The sequence below is a fragment of the Watersipora subatra genome, chromosome 10 (assembly GCF_963576615.1).
Source record: "Watersipora subatra chromosome 10, tzWatSuba1.1, whole genome shotgun sequence".
Lineage (NCBI taxonomy): Eukaryota > Metazoa > Bryozoa > Gymnolaemata > Cheilostomatida > Watersiporidae > Watersipora > Watersipora subatra.
The window spans coordinates 1,835,182-1,856,666 of record NC_088717.1 but is presented as its reverse complement, the minus strand read 5'-3'; the positions used below and the strand labels follow the sequence as shown (position 1 = coordinate 1,856,666).

Genomic DNA, 21,485 nt, shown 5'->3' with positions numbered 1-21,485 from the left:
TAAACAGTTACACTTATGACAGTTGCATTGATGAACAACTTTTGCTGGGTTGTCACAATCACATGACTATAGTATGTTGTTTTAATTACATTATTTATGGCTCATTTCTCATTTGTTTGGGTCAAACATGAGGATGCTAGCTCTTTTTAACACTAATATACTGGGTATCTAATCCTTGTTGTCATTGATGGTTCCATGTTGCATTTTAGTGGCAAGTAAACAAAACTCTTGTTATAAGCAGGCAGATTCCAAATTATCTTTAGATGGCACCAATAATGCTGGTTAACCTCAACCTTTAACCTGTTACAAAACCTTGAATGAATAAATTTAGCAAAGATTTTGTTCCTCTATTCCCCACTATTCCACTTTGCCGATTTGTCTTCAAAAGTTAGAGAATTAGAGTGAGTAATATTAATAAGAGTAATATTAGTAATAGGCTATTAGTAATATTAGTAGGCCTAAGAGTAGTAATCCAACGAATTAGAATAATATAGCGATCAAGTCAGATGGTTTCAGATTTTGCTACATTCTTTCAACAAAATCTATTAATGCTGATCAAGTTGGTCTAACGGATAAGTAGTTTAGACAGTTTTAGTGTTATGACACGCTGAACAGGTGCTGGTGCTGCCATTTGCATTCTTTCTTGGCAGGAACAATCACCAAAATTATAAGTTAAACTCAGATCACTCTATTCCAGATCACCAATAACCATTCTGTTAGATTTCAGCGGTGTTATGAACAAAGCCAAGTTTTTGAAACCACTGCTCTTGATGAATCCTTGAAACAGCTTAAAAGAAGAAAACCACTGATTTCCTGAGGCAGCCCTAAGCTACTGCAATTCTAGGCAAGACATGACTCAGAGACTGCTGTCTGTATTATCTTTCCAACCAGCTTGAAACAACACAAGTGGTCAGATTGCATAATAGAAGCTAATTCACTATGAACTAACCAAAAACTGTGACTCCGCTCTACATTAAAGACCAATCCTTGCGGTATTTCTTTTTCAACATCATCAGTGGTGAATTGCACAATGCGTACTTTTGCATGTCTTCAAATACAGCAGTGTTTGTGAAGCATCGTATATCATACATATATATCAACAACTTACCCACTACATCTCTCTATGGAGTCACCTGTATAGTTCAAGCTTTCAGCTTTCGAAACAAAACTAGGGACGGGTATGAACATCTTTGTCAAGTACTTCTTGTGAAGAAGCAGTCGAATATATCGATAGTAACGATAAAAACAAGTAGACTAGATTTGGTGGTAGTTGCGATGAGATACCGAAAAATGTAGATAATTTTCATCAAATCTATGATTTTGACTCATTTAGTAAATAACAGCAATAAAACTGAATAATATATTAGAATGATAAAGGTTGTAGAGATTCTAATGTAAAACGGTAAAACGATAGAAAAGCGAATATATCTCAAAAACTTGGCAGTTTAACAAATGCGCCGCCTGTGAATGAAACGCATTACAAAATCTTTTGACATTCGCTTCTGTATCATCAGCACTTTTTTAAAACTCAGTCGCTGTAGTCGTATACTCATTGAAGAAATCGTCATGCTCTGAGCCTTCTCTCCTAACCGCTTCCCTGCAGAGCTCGCCAAAGCGTAATGATTACTATGTGATCGTGGCTGCAAGCTCATTAGCTAGCATAAACAAATGGTTTCTGTCAGCAGCAAAGGTCAGTAAGGGTTAAGTCAGTGTCATCATTAAAATGTCATCGCAATGACGCAGCATCAGGAAAGTGAAAAAAGAAATTTCTTTCCATACCATGTTGGACATAGAGAAAAAAGAGAACCCGCAATACAGAAAGAAAAAGAACTCACATTCATAACACCTCAGTATGTCAAGGTCGGCCTGTCGCCAACTTCATTAGTGTTAACACATGCAAATACAGCTGTTTAGTAAAATAACAGTAATGTGAGTGGCAGCTGGAGAGGAAAATGAATGACTGACAGTTGACACGCATAATCCATGAGCAGATAAATGATAATCTCTTACTCAATGTTTAAAATCTGTTGAACGAAAGTTTTGTAAAATAAATGCAAATGTCTTTCGCATTGTGATACTTTTTGCTAGTTGAAAAGCTTGTCTACTAGTTGGTGAGCTGAACCAGTACCTCACATTCGGTTTTTATAGTGGAAAGGCTATTAATCAAGATCAGTCAGAGATCCTAGGAGCTCATTCTACATTTGGTTTCAGCTCACTGAGCATATAAATGATATTTAACTTTTCCTCACGTTTTCTCTGACTATAATCATAAACTATGGCTCTCTGCAGGACAACCAAAAGTCATTTTGTGACTTTCTACAGCCAGTAAAAATTCCTTATGGCGTGTTTACATACAATAAAATTGGTCTTCTCAGCAAGAAACCGATATGAATTCTCAGTATTTGGATAGAAAAGTAGATTCAAAGTTTTGTACCTCGCAGTCTACCACAATCAAACAAAGGGTCTACTCTCTTTGCTGGCAACTTGTTTATGGCCAGCAACAACTAGGTTTACCTTTTTTACCTTTGTTTCAAGAGATCGGAATTGATCCTGCCTCTTTTTCACCTTTTTTCAAACAAGCCATCTCGTGAGCACCGTGCGATTTTAATTGCTTGTTAAACAAAGATAGGAAAGTTTCATTTGGTTACATGATGGCCCGCAACAATCCTTTTACATTTCTTTGAGCTCCCTCATGATACTTTATAGGATTAAGCTCGTGACAAGCATGACACATGAATTGAACTACAGACGCTCTGGTGTAACATTAGCACCGAGGAAGAGGTCTACCGGAGACTGGGTAAACAAGAAGAGGGCTGGGAAACCGCATTTCAAAGAGCTTAGTGAATGTCACCGAATAGGCAGCAAGAAAGGCCGTACTATCCGATGCTAATTGATTCATTAGACCCCATTACCTTTGCCTTGCGTAAGAACAAGAGTGTTGCGAATCGAAAAGAAAGTATAGACAGACTGTCTTCACCTAAGGAATGACTAGGCAGCTTGTTCCGGCTGACATTGGTTGATGTGTCAAAAACAAAAAGCTTCAGCGATATGTGAAGTCAGCTTTACCTAATGAAGCAAGCCCCTTTCATTGACAAGCCTAAGACAGAAGGCAAATTACAAGTTTTCTTCAGACTATCAATAAAAGGACAGAGCTATAGTGGTTTTAGAGAAAAGAAAGCACTACTAACGCAGAAAACAAACATATCTTATGAAGACGTTAATCTATATTATTGATATATTTTTGTGAAATTTGATCAAAGTTTGTTTAAAAAGCGTTAAACACAAAAGAGTATTGACGTAGGACCAAAGCTCTTCCACCATCTTGGTCTGCTGGGAAGAGCTGATTATTAGACTAACAAATTAGAGTGTCTCCTTACCTCTGATCTCACAATGTAATTACTCCATAGCCTATTCACCAGCAACACACCGAATAACAAAACTTACAAAAGATACACAATTCAGAGGGTAAGATAAAGAAGGAACTAGCCTGGCCTGAGGTCAACCTATGGACAGGTGTCTGTGTCTACTCGCCAGAGGGTTTAAAAAGCTTTCAGGCGTTCTCATGACTGCAACCCAGGCCGAAATTGTGTGCAGTCTTCTGCCTTTGATCAACACTCGCAGCATGCCAACATCATACCAAACCCTGACTCGCGGCATGCCAACATCATACCAAACCCTGATAGGCATCTTCCCTAAATTCTTGTAATTTTATTCTGGAAACTACATAATAGATTACGCAACGTGTATCGGTTTCTCAAATTTTTTATTACGGTATCACTGATTTTACAAATTGATAGGAATCATTGCGGCGCTGGAAAGATAGAAATGCCAAGACTGTGAGCATGTCAGACAGAGGAAACCCCACACTTCTGTCGGAATAACCGAGACAAGATCCTGAATCACTTGAAGTGAAAGATGAAGCCAACGAGCAACATAATCTGCCGAGGTGTCTGATCTGCTCAATTCCTAGGAGAGTGTTTGAGGAGGCGAATAACACAACATAGAGGCTACTAAAGAAATCTCTAGTCAAATATGCTTTGTTGTTGATGGGGAGCGCATTCAACACTCAAAGAGAATTACAATATTATTCTAGCTCAATGAATCATATTCCAAGAATAGACAACTTAGAAAGGAGAACATGGGCATCGGTGCCGGAAATACAAATGCTTGTAGAACAATTATGACATGGATAAAACTTTCTAACATTTTTCCTATTAAAATGCTATTTGATTTAATTCATTTAATGACGGTTTACACTATATCGCTGTCTGTAAGGTTGTCCTTTTTCCATTCATCATAGACTATGTGCACCGTACACTGATGACATCACTGAAGCTAGGCGGATACGTCAGAAAAGATTGCGGCTATCAAACTTTTCTGATAGTTCACCGACTACCCATGACATTCTGTGCAATGTGTGTCATTTCGGCGATGATGATTGGCTGTCACGGATTGCTTGATCTACATTTCCTTTCATGACAGTTGCTGCTAGACTAGTATTTTATTGTTTCTGCAACCGAATTGTATATTGAGAACGTTATGCCACGGATGGTTAGCTCATGCAAACGGGGACGGGTTTGTGATAGTGTGAATATTGTTATCACAAGCGTTCACAAAAGTATTGTGTGATTTAGACTTGGATTCAGATTTAAACTTTAGACTGATTCACTAAAAGAGCGGAAGATAGATCTCTAAACATAGAGGGCTGTAAACAGCAAACATGCCACTCACATAAGTTTTCAGAGACTGCAGTTGGGGCATTAGTGAGAGAGTGATCCAGAGAGTGATCCAGAAAGTGATCCAGAGAGTGATAGGGTGGTAATGAACTTGTTGCCAATCACGACAATAGGCAATATACAACAAGATTAGTGGCGACTGTTCTGACATCACGATAGATTAAATGATAAACGACAGGAGGAAGAGTGGAAATATATTGTAGGACTTACCTGAGCTCAGATATTATATCCAAGAGTTTTTGACCTGCAACAGAAAATACCGCACTTAGTAAACCTTGGCTAAATTGGAAGAGAAGTGAATTGCTCTGAGAAAGAAAATTTATTCACTCTTCAAAGAGGAGAAATTAAAGTGTGTGCTGTACTGGGTGGAGTGCAGAACAAGATCATATACGCAAAGCCACCATGTTTTCAAGTTTTTGCTAGCAATCTCATAAAGCCTTGACTCTCATTCTTAAGTTTTAGAATTTGAAATTGTAGACATTAAAAATGTTTTAATTTAGCCGGTTTTTGTGCAAAATATTACTGGAGGCATAAAAATCTCTACTAAATTGATCAAAGCTAAAAGAGTTGGTCAAAAGTTCTCTCAACGCTAAGCATCCGCTTAAGAAAACACTAAAACAGGCTTATCTTATGGCCATTACAGAAAGTCAAACATTGCGGTTTACGAGAGATAAACAGCAATTCAAACAGAGGGAGGAGACCGCTGTCAACAGTGCTTTATCTCTACAGCCCTGATCACAACAATAGCTCAAAACAAAAGGGTGTATTGACTCTCACAGACGCTGAATCAAATAGAGAGATACTATCTTAGGCATAAGAAGCAGAAGAAAACTTTATGAATGGAGTTAAGTCTTATCGGTCAGTTAGCTCAGAAATAACGAAGGAACTAGTAGTCGTGCGATTTTAACGTAATGAGAAGAATTGGATAACATGTACCACTTATGTGGTTATCACTAGCCAAAAGAGTGCAAAAAGAAAACAACGCAGTCTTGGCTTATCAAGCAGGTGTTAGATAAAAATAATTGGCTCAGGAATTAATGAAAAATAAATAGTTTAGCAGTTCAGATTGGTTGGTATTGTGGTTTTCCTTTGTTTGTAGCTTCCACCCGCTAATATTTATTATTTTGTTTATAGAGCATATATTTTTTGATAGATAAACACGCAGGCTCTGTACTTAGTTTGTAAATGGCCTTTTTATGATAAATCAATCGAGTAAACTAATTCAATGCGACACAACAAGTTGCTAGGAAGCAAATGGACACGCTAGAAGTACAGCCAATCTTAGACGAAATCTTCCTCTTCAAAGACTTAACATACGCTCTCGGCCGAGAGAAAATAGCTTTTGTATCAATAGTCAGACCAAATAGCTTTTTGTTCAGGCTTCAAGAAATTTTGCTTTTTTGGCTTCGCTAGCCGAGGTTCCCTTTGCTATTACTAAGTGCTTGGAAGTTGTCCCCTCCAACTGACTAATGTTGATCTTAGTGATAAGCTTGCTTTGGGATAGCCAGAGTGGACTAATTGCAAAAGCTTATATTCATAAAGTAAAGCAGATACTCCTTTGACTTTTTGGAATGTTCTCTGGTTCTAAAACTGGCATAAACACAGTACCTGAAGTTTCTCATGACTTCCTTATAACAATTTTGCAGGCAGAATTTCGCTTTGTCAGCATATGAGATGGAAAATTTTGGAAGAAAATAGTGGCTTGCCAATCTCAAAAAAGTTTTTGTTTTACATGGAGGGTTCAAAGAGAAGTGGCTTTCAGATTAGAGTTTGGTAGATAAATTTAAAATTCAATGAACGCTCGTGTCTTTATTGGCAACAAGAGCATTTGACGTCTGCTGATGTCCGAAGCTAGAAATGACTCTTCGCTCTATCGGAGCCTTGATGTACCAATTTTTCACCTAGCTAAAATTTTAAAGGTGCAAGTTTGCAATTACAAAGTGTGGTTTATCTCCTCTCAGATAACACAACTAAATTTAGAGACGACCTCCTAGAAAACTAACAGATTAAAAGGCTTGCTAACCGACTCCCACCCAATGAAATAGCACAACAGCAATTATGAGATGATAAGGTGGAACTGCTGCCATGGCACCTTTAACAATGACAGAAGAGTGATAAAGATAATGAAGTAAAGAGAAGCTGAAGGTACCATCCCAGAGCAAAGCTTGAGCTGCCTTCTATCAGCATGAGTTGGCTGAATGTGTCACTCGTCATGTAGTTGAGATAACAATTACACGCTCCCGGGTACCAACATCTGGCTTCTCAGACCAGTTTTATTAAGTTGCTATCTATGACACCTATTTGATCGAGAAAAAGCCGGTACTTATGAAGATCGACAAACTTACAGCCAGTGACTAACATCACTCTAAAATAGGTCGACAGAATTTAGGTCAACATGTTTACATATTTGAAAGATCGATCATGTTGAGAAAATATTGTTTGTGGAAGAAAGTCAGCCTCGAAAGATTGATTTATTTGTGCCAAAAATAGTGGTTCCCTCACCAAACTATAAATACGGATGACAATTTGCAGACTATATAGTATAGGTATCCGGTATAGATACAGACCTTGACGGTCTGCTTATATTGCAGCTGTGGTTATTGTTTCGGTGTTCATAAAAGCGTTGAATGAAACATGCCGAGTTGAAATAAAATATATCGCGTTTGTCAACTGCTACAGACCAACCAACAAGTATTACATCTTTACATCGTACACATCTTTTAGACGATCGGTAAAGTTTGTGCCGTGGAAATTGTAGTTATGTAGTTACTTTTGAAGTACTGCGTTGAGGTGCAATCTTACCAACTAGTTCATTTCGTATTCTAACTCTGTCTTCAACTTTCTCCGTGGAGATGATGACGCAGTTACAAAAAGCGAGCAATGCTGTCTTATATCCTGAGTCATCACTCGACTCCAGTTCGATGATGATAAACTTGAATCTGTTAGGCAGCCGCTTTTGCTCCTGCAATGACAAGGAAAGACAATCCTTAAAGACCAGGTCGTAAGAAGGTTGCTTTTCTAGTGTATGGAAACTTGCATCATGAATAAAAGAACTAGACCCCTTCGACGAATGTAAGTCGTTTCAAAGCCAAAGAAAAGCATCCATCCCTCCAAATTCTTTTCATAATGACCCAATAAATCGCATTCAGGCCTTATTATAATAACTATTATTGTTACACTGTATGGCTGCTTATTTTTGACTAGTTTGAAACCTAAATCCTGAGCAAACAATATCATATACATTAATACAAATACACACGCATAAAGAGAAGTGGCAAGCCCTATTACTATTCAACGCTACATATTTCGTTGGGTTGGTTCCATTATACAAGGGCTGGCCTGCAACAATGTGAATCAGCGGGCCCAGTCAAGCGTGCCTTCACAATGGTTTAGCTAAACAGGCATAACCATTTCAGGCTAAGTCCTAGTACCATGGCACATATATCTAAGCGCTTTATTAAAAGGTTTCTGGGTAAAAATGCCTTCAGCTATTAGAGTACCTCAATGGAGTTTTCCTCAAATGCTGGGAACTTTGTAAGGTTTACACAAACTCTAGTTGAAGTGGTTGAGGCAATGTAGAACTAATTGCGAGTGTAGTTTGAAATTAGGGTAATTACAGAAGGAGACAATAAAGAGCCTCTGGTCGCAGACATACAAACATGATGGACTCTAGTTGTGTTTGATAAAGTTGACATAGGAAAACAGGTTGGGGTAGGATATCCCTAATGGCAGATTGTACTCCACAGGTGGCTATAATAGAGATGGACTAGTAGTATCTGTCAAATGGAGGACTTATCTTAGGGAAGCTACATATTTACCGCAATAAAGACATCCGTTCACCCAAACTTGGAAAATATCTCCAACAGTTTCTCAGTTTATTACCAGAGCTAGGTGGACAAGACTAGCTGAATACACTTGACGTAGTACAGATAGTTAAACTATGACTTGCGTCATCTTATGCCAAGCCGTATTTTGTCGGCGGGACGATATGTAGACGTTGGTTATGACAAGCCTGACATAGCGGAGGCATGTAAGTGAGGTCGAGCATATGCAGCAGCCTGCATAAATGGTTGACCAGCAACTTTTGTCCTTCAGACTCACAACAATTCTGTCTGATCAACTGACTCACTTCTCATAGATATTTCCAATTGTTAACTTGATAGGAAATTATGTAAGCGCATATGACGACAAAGATGCCGCTGTACTCTGATGAAGCTCAAAGATAAAAAACTAGAATTTCAATAGAATAGAACTCAACTTCAACGTGAATCATTGAAGCTAGACACCGACTTTATACGCTGCCAGCTGCGCCATTGTATAAAACGCCCATTTTGTTTAATCTTTGACTCCAAATGAGCATATTCGCCGTAAATCAGTAGGTAAACATAGTTCGATTTGCTACCCGCTATGATGCAGTATACCAACACTTTGTAGAATATAGTGACTCACATCCACTTTGGCTTATAGTGACTTACGTCGACTTTGGCACACATGAAATTACTTGCTCAAAGTTATTAAAAGATGCAATTTAATAGTTTTCTCTGAAAACGAAATTGGTTTTCATAATTTTTGAGAATATGTGATTATTTGACTCTAACGTAACTATCAATGGGAGTCAAGCCAAGGAGAAGCAAGGGCCAGTGAGTTAGCCTTAGTACCAAAGCTTAACACTAAAGTACTTGTTTTAGCCAGTCTTATCATGGCCGTGTAGTCTTAGAGTCTTACCTTGAAGTGTTCAAGAGCGCTGAGTGCCCTTTCATACCCATCACTAGAGTAGACACAAAGGGCAGATAGTAGCTCTATCACCTGCTTCTTCACTACTGTATTTGTCGTGTCTAGCGCTATAAAAGAAAAGTTTGGATAGCGTTTGTTGGAAGACAAATAGAGCTATGGCTAAATTATTTCATTACCAAAAGGGCATAAACTAGAATATTGGTTAAATGTATACATAACTAAAGACCAGCATATATACAGGGATAAATTAGTCATAGGTCTATGCGAGAAATGTACTTTTTTCAGAAAATAGAGGGTATCAACTCGAGTTCAGTTTGTTGCGGTTTGATCCAAAGTTTGAGCTGAGGGTAGAACTCTTAGTGCATAAATATTCCTACGCCCTTTAAAAGAATTGTTAATAACACGATATATCACAACATATCACTGTTACCCTTTTCTGGTGGTAGCCTCACAACATTTAGCTGTTATAGTACTTCCAAAGGATAGGCAATGTTACAGTATATCATGGTGATCATGGTTATACTTCAATAAGGGAGGTAAGCTTACACAACAATTGCCTTTTTTACTCCTGCTAGACACCCAGCAAGCACCCTGCTGTTGCCTTATCTAGATAGCCCAACATTGCACTCTCGGAAAATTTTGCAATGTGTAGGAGCCTCATTATACTTTTCAAATATGGAGTACTAGCAGATATTTAGAAACATCGGCAATGGTAAGAGAGTGTCAAGGATATTAACGCAAAAATAAGAAGTTTTTATGTTCAATTAATTTAATTCAACTGAATGAATGATAAAACTATGAACTAGCATGAAAAGTATTACATATACTTAAAACAGTTTTAAAGAACCCGCACAAACTTTTAGTATATTCTATCAGAAAGTATTCGTATTTTTCTATCATTTGCGATTGTTTTTCATGTTGGAGGTGATCTGGCTGCCAGGATGTTTCAAGATTAATATCAAAACAACTTGGTCGTGGTTAAAACGCTCAGACCAAGCGAAACTGCAATTTATGGCGGCTATAACTGCAAAGAGACCAACAGAATAGAGACCGTAATGCTGAAACTTGAACGCAATAGCCGATATCAACTATAGCAACGATAGTAACTAGCCCCATCATTTCGGACATATTTTTGCTGAGAGTTTTAACCGCGTCAAGTTTTGTTGATTTAAATCTTGAAACACCTTGGCTTTCAGATACCTTACATTTTACAATCTTGAAAATATTTTTCAGATATTTTGATCAGATATTTTCAGATACTTTCAGATGTTTATATCAGAATAATTTTAAATATCTTTGATATTTAAGATTATTCTGATATACTGTACATATCACGATCTAAAAGGTTGATCTAAATCCTTACAAAAACATTCTTAAATTATAAAAAATACCGAAGATTTCTGATAAAATCTATTATAATTTTGTGGAAGTTGATCTTAACCATTTGCGTGTGAGGACAGATCCACCACCAAGGTTTTACATCGTAGCGTCAGTCATAGTTATTCAACATTAGTGATGCGTGAACCTCGGGCTGAAATCAGCCCAGCTTTTGTTATCTGTTGAATGAGTCTGGTGTGACTGCTTCTGGCTAAACAATGACGCCTGAACTAAATGAACCCTAAAGTCAACACCGCAATGTCACTTTTGTGGTGATCAGACAGGAACAGATGCGCTGATCACGATCAGCTCGCACCAAGGAGATGAGGCTGGGCATTCCTCGTGTATTACTAAATATGAGACCAGAGACGAGGTTTAGAAGTTTGGCAGTTTGGCGACTAGAGATTTCTTATGACTGGAGTACTTCTGTTTACGGTGTTTGTTTGGTTAAATCTCAACCAGTGTTTACCATTTGATACGGTAACTAGTTTATTGACTTGAAACTAATTAATTAACTAGCATACGACTGACTACGACTGCCGAAGTGTCAGGTGGCAGACCTCAGACTTTACCAAAAAAGTGAAAAAAGAGCCAGAATCTTTAGCCAGCTGTTTGTGTTCATTACACTTGTAGGACAACTGGAGCTGCTGAATAGCCACAAGTTATGTTTGTACAGCATCAAGTATTTACATAACAACGCTATAGCTTTAGCAAGCTCTGTCAACATTCCAACCCTTTCAACCACCTACACCCAGGTTTGCAAAATATTTTGAGCCTTTTCTCAAACAAAGTTTTGAATTCCTGAGAAACGCTGTAGCATGACGCAAAATACTATTATTTTGGTAAAACTCAACGGTTTTCTGACTCAACGAGCCACTCTCCAATGTCTCGTCGGTCAATCGTCCGAGACTGGAGGCCATTAACAAGCATACGAATTTTGTGTTGCTGAGAGTCGGTATCCATGGATATCTTAGAACACTCAAAAGCATGCAAGAAGAGAGACTCAGCTCGGCAGTTCAAACTCATTTGCATCTTATCCAAAAATTCATGAAATGACATAAATAATTCCAGGTAAATGCTAGGTCGAGCATCCCTTCTGTTTTATGTGCATCAATGAACGCTGCACGGCAGAAGGTAACACCTGCTGAATAGACATAATCCATTTACATTGTGCGTTATAAATTAGCATTTTGTGCCATTAATATTCCATTTTACCAATTTATGAACAGCCCTATGCCTTATCTATAAGCCTGCCAAAGATTCTCCCTACTAAAGCCCCAAAGTTATGGAGATCGATATTGTTACTCTCTGAAACGTCTAATGCTCGTGACAGCGTCTTGTATATGTCATGTAAGTTTCCATCAAATGCTTTTAATAGAAACTTATTCAAGAACTATCAAAACATAATTACGCTCTGTGTACTTGAATGGAAGCTGCCAGAATCATATAATCCCATCTTAAAGGCCTACATGAGGTAGCCTAATACTCACATCGTCACAAAGAGAAGAGGGTGTTTTTCGAATATAATTATGAGATTTCACAACGTTCTGTATAAAGTTTTGTTGTTGCCATGGAAATCTTTTAATTCAAATAGTGTTAAATAGCCTACTAAATGATAAGGAGAGTTTTAGCTATGGCCTACCACTTATAGCTAGTAATACTAGCTAGTTCCTAACTACTAACTCTTTCTTACAATAAAACCTAATACAGACGTTTCCTTACCAAATCGCTTGCTGATGTGTTACTCCTTCCGGTCAAATAAAGGAAGGTGAAAGCTAAATTCAAAAACAGGATGTTTCCATGGTTTGACTCTCAAATTTTTTTAACACTGGAAGCATTCCAGCTCTCAGGATCTCACCATATTAGTCATACACAATTGGTTTTAATAGAGCTCAAACCATGCCAAGGCCCATCTGACACGAAAAACCAAACATACAGCTTGGGGCTAGCGATAACATGTCATTAAACCACACAGTGCAGCTGTAATTTTGTTTATAAATACTACTGTTTTGAATTGACGTTTCATATATCAGACTCCAAACTCATGACGGCTCTATGTCAGAAACTAATCCGTGTATGCGGTTTTGTTTTAGAGACCACATCACAACAAAAGAGTGTAAAGAGGTAAGCCTGGCATCCAGGTATGAATGGAGATACATGTAAAATACATTGCCACTGAGCTAGCGTTCTCCTATTGTTTGAAACATGCTTGTCTATCAACTCAAGGGTGGATATTTTAACGCAAAGTAAACACTCTCAGTTTTAATTAATATTCTCCTCTGAATTTGATTTTAAACTCTCGGCCACAGTTTGTGGTCAGTCTGTCTGAACCTTACATCTATGTCAGTGACTGTTATACTAATATCACGGTTACCACTAAAGGCTGGTTCACACTATATCCCCGTATGTCTGCGGTGTTCTTTCGGCGTTCATAGTCGAGGATGGACACGGTAAACCGATGGCATCCACGAAGCAATGCGGATACGTCTGGAAAGTTTGCAGTTGTCAATTTTTTCCAATAGGTCACTGAGGATCGACAACAGCCTGTATAACACGCACCACTAATTGCTGATGTGGATAACATGATTTATTTCTGTTTATGATAGTTGTTGTGAGACTAGTATTTGATTTGAGCACGCGAAAACAAACGATCGTTCGTCAAAAAAAAATTTTTTTTTGAAACTGATAGCACAACGTTACGGAATATTCGCTGATGTGAATGCCGATGGATTTGTGATAGTGTGAACATTATCATCAACAATCATCGAAGTATTGTGGCATCAATACCGAGATACAGCGATATAGTGTGAACCAGCCTTTGGCCTTCTCTCAATAGGATACAGTTGTATCAGTTGGATGATTTTATGCCCTCTAACAAATGACATTTGTTAATTTAAGATTCCAGTTTAGACAATCGAGCCCGCGAGCCCACCGCTTAGCATTTAAGTTCTCTGTGGGTGACACGCTCATTAGAGAGATATGAAACTACACCTGCTGTCTGGATAAACACAGATAATTATCCCTTTTCACTCAGCTTTTCTTGCTAGCTAATTCACAATTGCAACTCAACCCGGGGTAGAATCAAGCACACCGATTGTGTGAGTCATGACAAACTTACCTGTGGCCAATTTCTGTGTGAATTCCTTGTTCTCTATAATGTAATCCAAGCCCGTCTGAGAGTTCATAGTGAATTGCTGACGTTAAATGAGTTTAATCCAATATGCTTCCTTACCAGGATTAAGTTGCCATTTTGTTGAAGGATTCCGTAGTTCTCACAAGAAGCTTGACAATGTTGAACTAAAAAACATGCCTCGATTTTTAGCCTCTTTATACATACACAGAGTTTATATCAGGCCACCACATCAAAAACAGGCCGGTAGAGACCATGAACATAAAATATGTTCTATGGTTTAAAGTGAAGTTATGACCTCAGCCGTAACAACCAATTAAATAAGACATAAAATTCAGGATTGACAAATGGCTTTGCCTATCATCTGGTACATCTCTGAATATTGGTAAAAATTATAGTCGTCGTTTAACTCCCAAAACTTACAGAAGATTAATCAATGTACAGGTTTACGAATTACTTACTTAGAAAGAGACCTGATGTTAATTTAGATCCTAGAAGTCTATTCTTGCCAAATCCTATTGTGAATATTCAACACGTCTTCAATATCTACAGCGATGTGTATGACTATTTCATAAATGAAAAGAGGGTACCCTTATGAATGAATAGGGAAATCGGCCAATCAGAAGAAAGTGGTGATTTGTCATAGACTGACAACTTCCAAATAATCTTAAACAAAGCTGACAACTCCTAAATAATTATGGAAATTCTGAATCGGTTTTGGCATAACAAACATTTCAGTTTGTCAAAGTTGGCTGTCAACTATTTTGAAGTAGAAAGTTTTTAACAACGATCGTGCTTTATGTGTGGCTAAAGGAAGCAAACTACTCGACACATCTGATATAAATCTGGCCGCTAATTCTCTGCTCCGTCATGGTAGCCATTCTTCTCATGACTCACAGTCATACATAGTAGGAAGTTCAAGAGAGGGGGGCTGTCGTGCATAACCACAATTTTTATTTTTATTGATTGAGAAGATGCCGAGTCTGCAACAAAAGCAAAATATATAAAAACATCAAATGTCAAGATTATAAGTGTGGCAAGCGCATTAATTACTATTTTGGCCCAATTGGTGATACATTTAAAAAACAGAAGGGAGCATTGCGCTACAAGTAAATTGATTGGCCAACACAGTAATATAAAAATGTAAAAAAAAGGTTTCTGTACCTAGCAGATCAGCGAAGGACCAAAGTAGAGTGACTAAATTGTCGGAATTTCAATCGACTAGTTTTGTCTAAAAAAAATGTTGTCTGTTATGAGAGTTTAGGTAGTATCACAGGTACGAGAGAAATATGTACCTTAGAATTATGTTCATAATAATAGATAACTAAGTTGTTACTTCCGAATAGCTGGCAAGGTAATTTGAGTCAGCGCACGGTGAATAACCTGTCCACAGCTATTGGTCTAATTTGTTTTGCTGACGTCTGCTGCTTTCTTTTATACATCATAATTTGATCATAAAACTGTCTCTCAATGTAAACCGCTGCCTGGAAAATCATTTATTATAAACAGGATGCAGGTGATAGTTTTATGCGGAATATCAATTATTATTCATTAGAGGTTATGGAGACCTCAAGTAATTCCTTTTGTCACTTACAACAATACATAATGGTAGTTTTTGCTAATTTCTTCAAGAAGCCAGTTTTAAAGCGTTTTCTATGCATTTTAACTGAAACCATAATGTAAAATAAGGGTATTCAATATATCACCCTGTAAAATGCATTTAGTCAGCTAGCAAGTGTATTAAAATTGTAGTTCAGCATCCATGACACCAGTTTGATCTATAATTAGTGGATATATCAGAAAAGCAATAAAAGTATAGCCACAAACTGACATCATGTTAGAAAAGATTGGCAGAATACAGATCACAACTTGCTTAAAGACAATCAACCCTAAAAGGTTAACCGAAAAATAATTATAAAGTTGCAAATATATAAAAATGGCTGGTAATTTGCAGCCACATGAGGTTGTCATCTGTTGTTGCTACTGACCTTGAAAGACCACCTAAGCGGTCACTACAGCTATTGCTTTATCACCCATCTCTGCACAAATGAGATGTCATGGACTGTAATAAACATATCTTTTTGAAATGTATGGATCAGCTAACAAACATAACAGCCATAAATTAACCAAAATTAATCGCCTAGAAGATGGTCATAGACAGTGGCTAATAGAAAAATTACTTTAAACCAAATTTGATGCAGGTGGTAAAAGATGGTGTTGTTTTTCAACAGCGACTGTCTGACAATAGACACTTACGTGATTATCATAGCCGACATTGTAAGCGATGAGAATATGCAGGTGGGTGATTTACTCAATTGGTTAATGTGTGGGTTTCAAGTTTGTGAGTCATGCATACCTCCTGAATTTGAGCGTGCCGATCAGAGATCTATTTGAGAAGTTAAATTTCACGTATAGCAAATGATTGTAAAGGAATCAAATATTATAAGGCTGCCCTGCACTTCTTCTCGGGTATCATGGATTGCGCATGAAGATAGCGATGTTAGGGTACACTTGTCTTGCTCTATGTGACTGACGCAATGCGCAACGCCTTTCGTTTTTTCTGCTTGTGAAGAGTTTAGTCCAAACTTTTAATTTTCCCACGATGACAAAATATGAAAGTTTTTAAATCTAAATTTGTAACTAATCAATTTCTTTGTTGGCTACCAACGCATCGGGCAGTTTTGTCTCCAAACGTGCCACTTGAGTTTTCAAAGTTAACCTCTCAACATTCTGAAAGGTATGCTAAAGAGTTACATGTATCTTACTGAAGTTCATCATATTCTGGCGAGGAGCCAACAGCACTTCATGCGACATATTAGACTCACCCTCTGACAGGCATCATCAATCAGATGAGCCAAGGCCCTACCCGTCATCCACACCAGCACTTTGTGTTATTAGCACTATTACCGTGTGCTGCAGCTTGTCTAATTATTTAAGTCTATTAAAATTGTGCTCTGGAATTTTATGACTCAGCCAGTTTCTTTTCCTCTGAATCACGGTCTGTGGATTAGCACTCTCTGTAGATTAGTACTCTAGTGAATTGAATGTTTGAACGTCTGTCTGGGAAGAGGTTGAAAGGTTTTATGAATAATAATCTGGTCTGTCTGGAATCATTACCAACTTTTACTGTGAAAATAGATGGGCATGAGAGTCTGCTAGGATTCAGGTGATGAAGCATGACTGAGCACTTAGCGCGTGGTTATTTGACACCTAGGTATGTGAGCTGTTATGAAAGCTGAAGTCAAAACATAACTGGTAGGGCTCATGTACGCAGAACAGTTGAAGTACTTGAAAGATGGCTGCTGCCTGAACATGTATGAGAAAAGAGGGCGGCATCACTTCACGGCATCACTTCACGGCCAGTTTAATGGATCCCAACTAAACTAATAATTATAGGATTTTAATGACTGCATAAATGGCAGCACCGCTGTCTATTAAATCCGAAAGCAAGTGTCGAGCTTGTAGGTGCGAAACCACAAACTAGAATATGATCAGGAAATGGCATTTTATTGCAATACCAGGCAGAGACTAGTGGAAATGCAAAAATTTGGATACAAAAACACCTTTTTCCTGTTGACAATTTAGTGTGTTCAAAGTATTCATAACCCTAGTGGGCACACAAATGGATAGTTCTTGTCACATTTCGCATGTCAATGACAGCTTCAACTCTGCCAGTCACAATGATGGGATTTGGCAAGGTCGTACAAGACCAATGAGCCATAGTAAATGCTACAACCACCTGTACCTCTTGTCACCTCCCAATATCTCCAGCTTTGTAATTTCTCATCACACTGCCTAGTTTAAGTTCAGTCATTTTGTTCAAGAATTCTGTTAGCAACTGGCCTGTTTCCTTTAGCTATTGGATTTATTCTCTTCCTATTTTAAACCATAACTGCCACGAACAACTTTTATCGTATTTACTAGGTAAATCAGACACGCTGATTCCGATTTTGTAATCAAAATAAAGATTAGGCCACTAACTTTCAGAGTAATGAAGGATTTTTTATAGCGTTTTAATACCGGTCTCGAAAACAACACGATCGGCATAACAAGCTCCGCCCATAAATACGTGACGTAGCCTAGCTTTTTAGGAACAGAAGCTACGTACGTATGTTTAGACCGATTTAGAATAATAGAGATGGGTGTTTTAAAATCCATTAATATCTAAATTCAGCCTTAAAAACAATATCAGTCTTTTCTGATAGTTAGATAAGCTATTTAGCATTGCATATTTAAAAAGCGCGATAGCAACGCTAGCTTGTGATAAAACCGCGCTTTTTGAGCTCATTTTTCTCGGCGTCCAGCCCATTTAAACGTCATGTAACAAGCTGCGAGCAATTTTAAATAGTTTATATCCCTTTCATAAAAAACTGAAATTATTTTACAGGCTGGATTTAGATAATAATGGGTTTTAAGACACCCATCTCTATTATTCTAAATCGGATTAAACATTCCGAACTTCCGTTTCTGAAAAAGCTAGGTTTCGTCACATATTTATGGGCGGAGCTTGTAATGCCGATTGCGTTGTTTTGGAAACGGATATTGAAACGCTTTAAAAAAGCCTAAATGACTTTGAAGGTTAGTGGACTAATCTTTATTTTGAGTAAAAAATCGGAATCAACGTGTCTGATTTACTTAGCAAGTACGATAAAAGTTGTTCGTGACAGTTATGGTTTAAGGTATACTCTCTAGTCAGATTACAAAGATACATCCCAAGTCTGTTGAACAAAACCATTAAACCATGTCGTCTTACTAACAGAGTTGGTTGGAATACAAAAGGTTTTTAGAACGTCGCAGGTAATTCATGCTAGAAGACAAATCCGTTACATAGGTAAAATAAAGCTGAAAGGTAACTTCATATGAAAGAAGATAGAAACTGCCAACTTTTAGACATAGAGTTCTGAACATAGACATAGAGTTTCTTGTAGAACTGACTCTTAATTTGTTAAAATACTGACCTAGTGTCTATTGTTATTGTATTTAGATTGTCATCAACAAAAAAGGTGGATAGTTGAATAGTTGAAATTTTAGATTTTGTTTAAAGTTAATTCTGTCTATCTTTGTCAAACTATCTCTTCTACCTGCCTACATACACTATTCTGTCGTACCTTTATAAAACTATTCTTTATGCAATGGTTATTTGAATTATTTATTTTGAGTTTGATTTTAGTTTAGACAAAACTGTTCAGTTTTCACTGAGTTTCAACCCTACTTCTGCCACAAAGCAGTTCTTTAAGAATTGGCAGCGTTGAGTCAACCTTCGTCTTCCTTTATATCAATGATAACTGATGAAATACCAAATCTGGTGCTGTGCTATTTTAGTGTTGTTATAAATATATAATTATAAAAGTATTTGACTCATTTGCCAACTTGAAATGCTTTGCTTCAGCACACTGCATCAAACTTAGAGAAATATCATCTTGTAGAAGGTTGAGTACTGATAAACATCCACTTGTGGTCAAACTTTGGTGACTTCAAGAAACAATTAAGAAAATATGGTTATATAGCTTTAAGCACACACATGTTCTGCCTGCAATAAGCAGTAGATATCAGGAAAGGATGGTAGCTGATGAAACATCATGTGATACAAAAGTAGTATACTCTCAGCTGCCCAATCGTAAGTTTGTGAGATTATTGCTCTATTTTATCTGTTTCTCCGGAATGGTCACTCACCTGATCTATATTTAATATACTAGCACTGAAATGTAGATCTCATCAACATATTAGCTACTAGTTCATCTACTGTAGCCAGTTTTCCTATATCAGTCCTCTCCCCATGATCTCCTCATTGAAGACATAAATTTTTATGGCATTTCTGATTGGTGGGCAGTCAAATCCTTTCTTACTAAAAAGAAATACCTGAGACAGAGAAACTAGTTTTCCAGTGTTACTCGCCTCTAGCAATAACAATAGCAATAACAACTCTGTTTTAATATAACATCGATAATAGATAACACAATATTTCAATTAATAAAGTATATAACTGTTGTTGTATATTATCAAAGCTATTTGATCACGAAAGCTTCAGCAAGCAAGTTGCTTTAAATGTGATCTTGTTTACACTCTCCTGCAGTAGTTTCTGTATAATTATCTTCTCTTACGCGTATAGCAAATACAGTCAAACATGGATAACTCAAACTTCACGGGACGGAGCGAAAGTGTTCGAGTTATCAGAGCGTTCAAGTTATCAGAGCACAGTCACAAGTCCATGTATTTATTTATTTATTAGTAGATACATGTACATATACAAACTATAATATAAATCAAAAGCATAAATGGCTTGTTTCGAATTAAGTGCTTCTAATGTAAAGTTTAAAAAAATTTTGTCAAAAAGTATAGAGATTTTTCTATCACTTGAGATTGGTTTGTGGTTTGAGGCGATGTTATTGCCAGGACGTTTTTTTAGATAAAAATTGGCAAAACTTGATCGCTGTTGAAATGCTCAGAAGAAAAGACATCTTTTTCTTTTGAGCGTTTTAACCAAGATCAATTTTGCCGATTTTTCTTGAAGTTTATGCGGAGGTTACCTCACTTCTCCTTGCTTCCGAAGGGCCATTCCTTTAGAAAAGTCGTTTTGACAAAAATATTTTGCCGACGATGGTAATAACGACGTCTATGAACTACGAACAGTTGAGGTTTACCTCTATGGCTTGGAATTAAGTGATTTTTATAAAGCTGTTTAAAAAACTGTTCGAGTTAACAAAGTTGAGGTTGAGTTATCTAAACAATTTATCATTACGTGGGGACGGACCAAAAAACCATTCGAGTTAACTATGTGTTTGAGCTATCCGAGGGCGAGTTATCCATGCTTGACTGTAATTGTATGAAGACATTTTGTTTATCAATTTAATAAACTGTGCCAGCATTCATAAACAACTTTACAGGTTTTTTGATGTAGTCTCCCATGATCCTACATTAAAGCACTAAAAAATAAGTGCCGGAGATTGAGAATAGAGAAATGTGACAAACATACATAGGCGAGCCCGCGATCACAATATCATTGATTTGTTGTTTTAAGTAAATATTAAAGACAAGCTTTTGATAACTCCTGATAAAGGTGCCACTACACGTGTCATTTGCATTCGCACACCACCCTTAGAAAACAGCGCTGTCAGCAAAACTGATAACAGCATTTCCATCTTCTGCAAGGTACCCAAACTATGTTTAAGCCAAAATGCACTGACCACTTTTTTTAGTACCATGAAAACATGATTTTAGCAAAAATAATGGGTAAGCATGCAATAAATGCTCAAGTTCTTTCTGTAAGACATATGAGTGTGAGACTCCACTTTGACATAGTTTTATTTCAATACTGATGTTTCTCAAAAGTTAGGAGCAGCGATAATTATGGTGTAACAGGAAACTAACAGGTACACATTTGTACAGATCTAGCTGAAAAATAATGAATTTCCTAATTTTTATTGTTTAGCCATCAAAACCAAGTTTTCTGCTAAATCATTGATGTAAAAACATTGACAAACACAAAGCTGTTTCTGTGGATGTAGGCT

General features: G+C 37.3%; 1 protein-coding gene across 3 annotated transcripts in view; it reads right to left on the bottom strand.

Annotated features, from left to right (window-relative positions):
- The window catches only part of LOC137405627 (inverted formin-2-like), a 33,373-nt gene extending 18,846 nt beyond the window's left edge, over positions 1-14,527 (bottom strand). For 2 of the 3 annotated variants that reach the window (XM_068091947.1, XM_068091948.1), the window contains exons 1-5: positions 14,439-14,527; positions 13,966-14,144; positions 9,462-9,577; positions 7,539-7,698; positions 4,947-4,980 (exon numbers count right to left, since the gene is read on the bottom strand). In XM_068091947.1, coding sequence (XP_067948048.1) covers positions 4,947-4,980; positions 7,539-7,698; positions 9,462-9,577; positions 13,966-14,032 — 377 coding nt within the window. In that variant the 5' untranslated portion in view covers positions 14,033-14,144; positions 14,439-14,527. Of the gene's footprint in view, positions 1-1,108; positions 1,521-4,946; positions 4,981-7,538; positions 7,699-9,461; positions 9,578-13,965; positions 14,145-14,438 lie in introns of those variants that run through there. The other variant, XM_068091949.1, reaches the window with a different exon arrangement.
- Between the last annotated feature and the right edge of the window lie 6,958 nt (positions 14,528-21,485).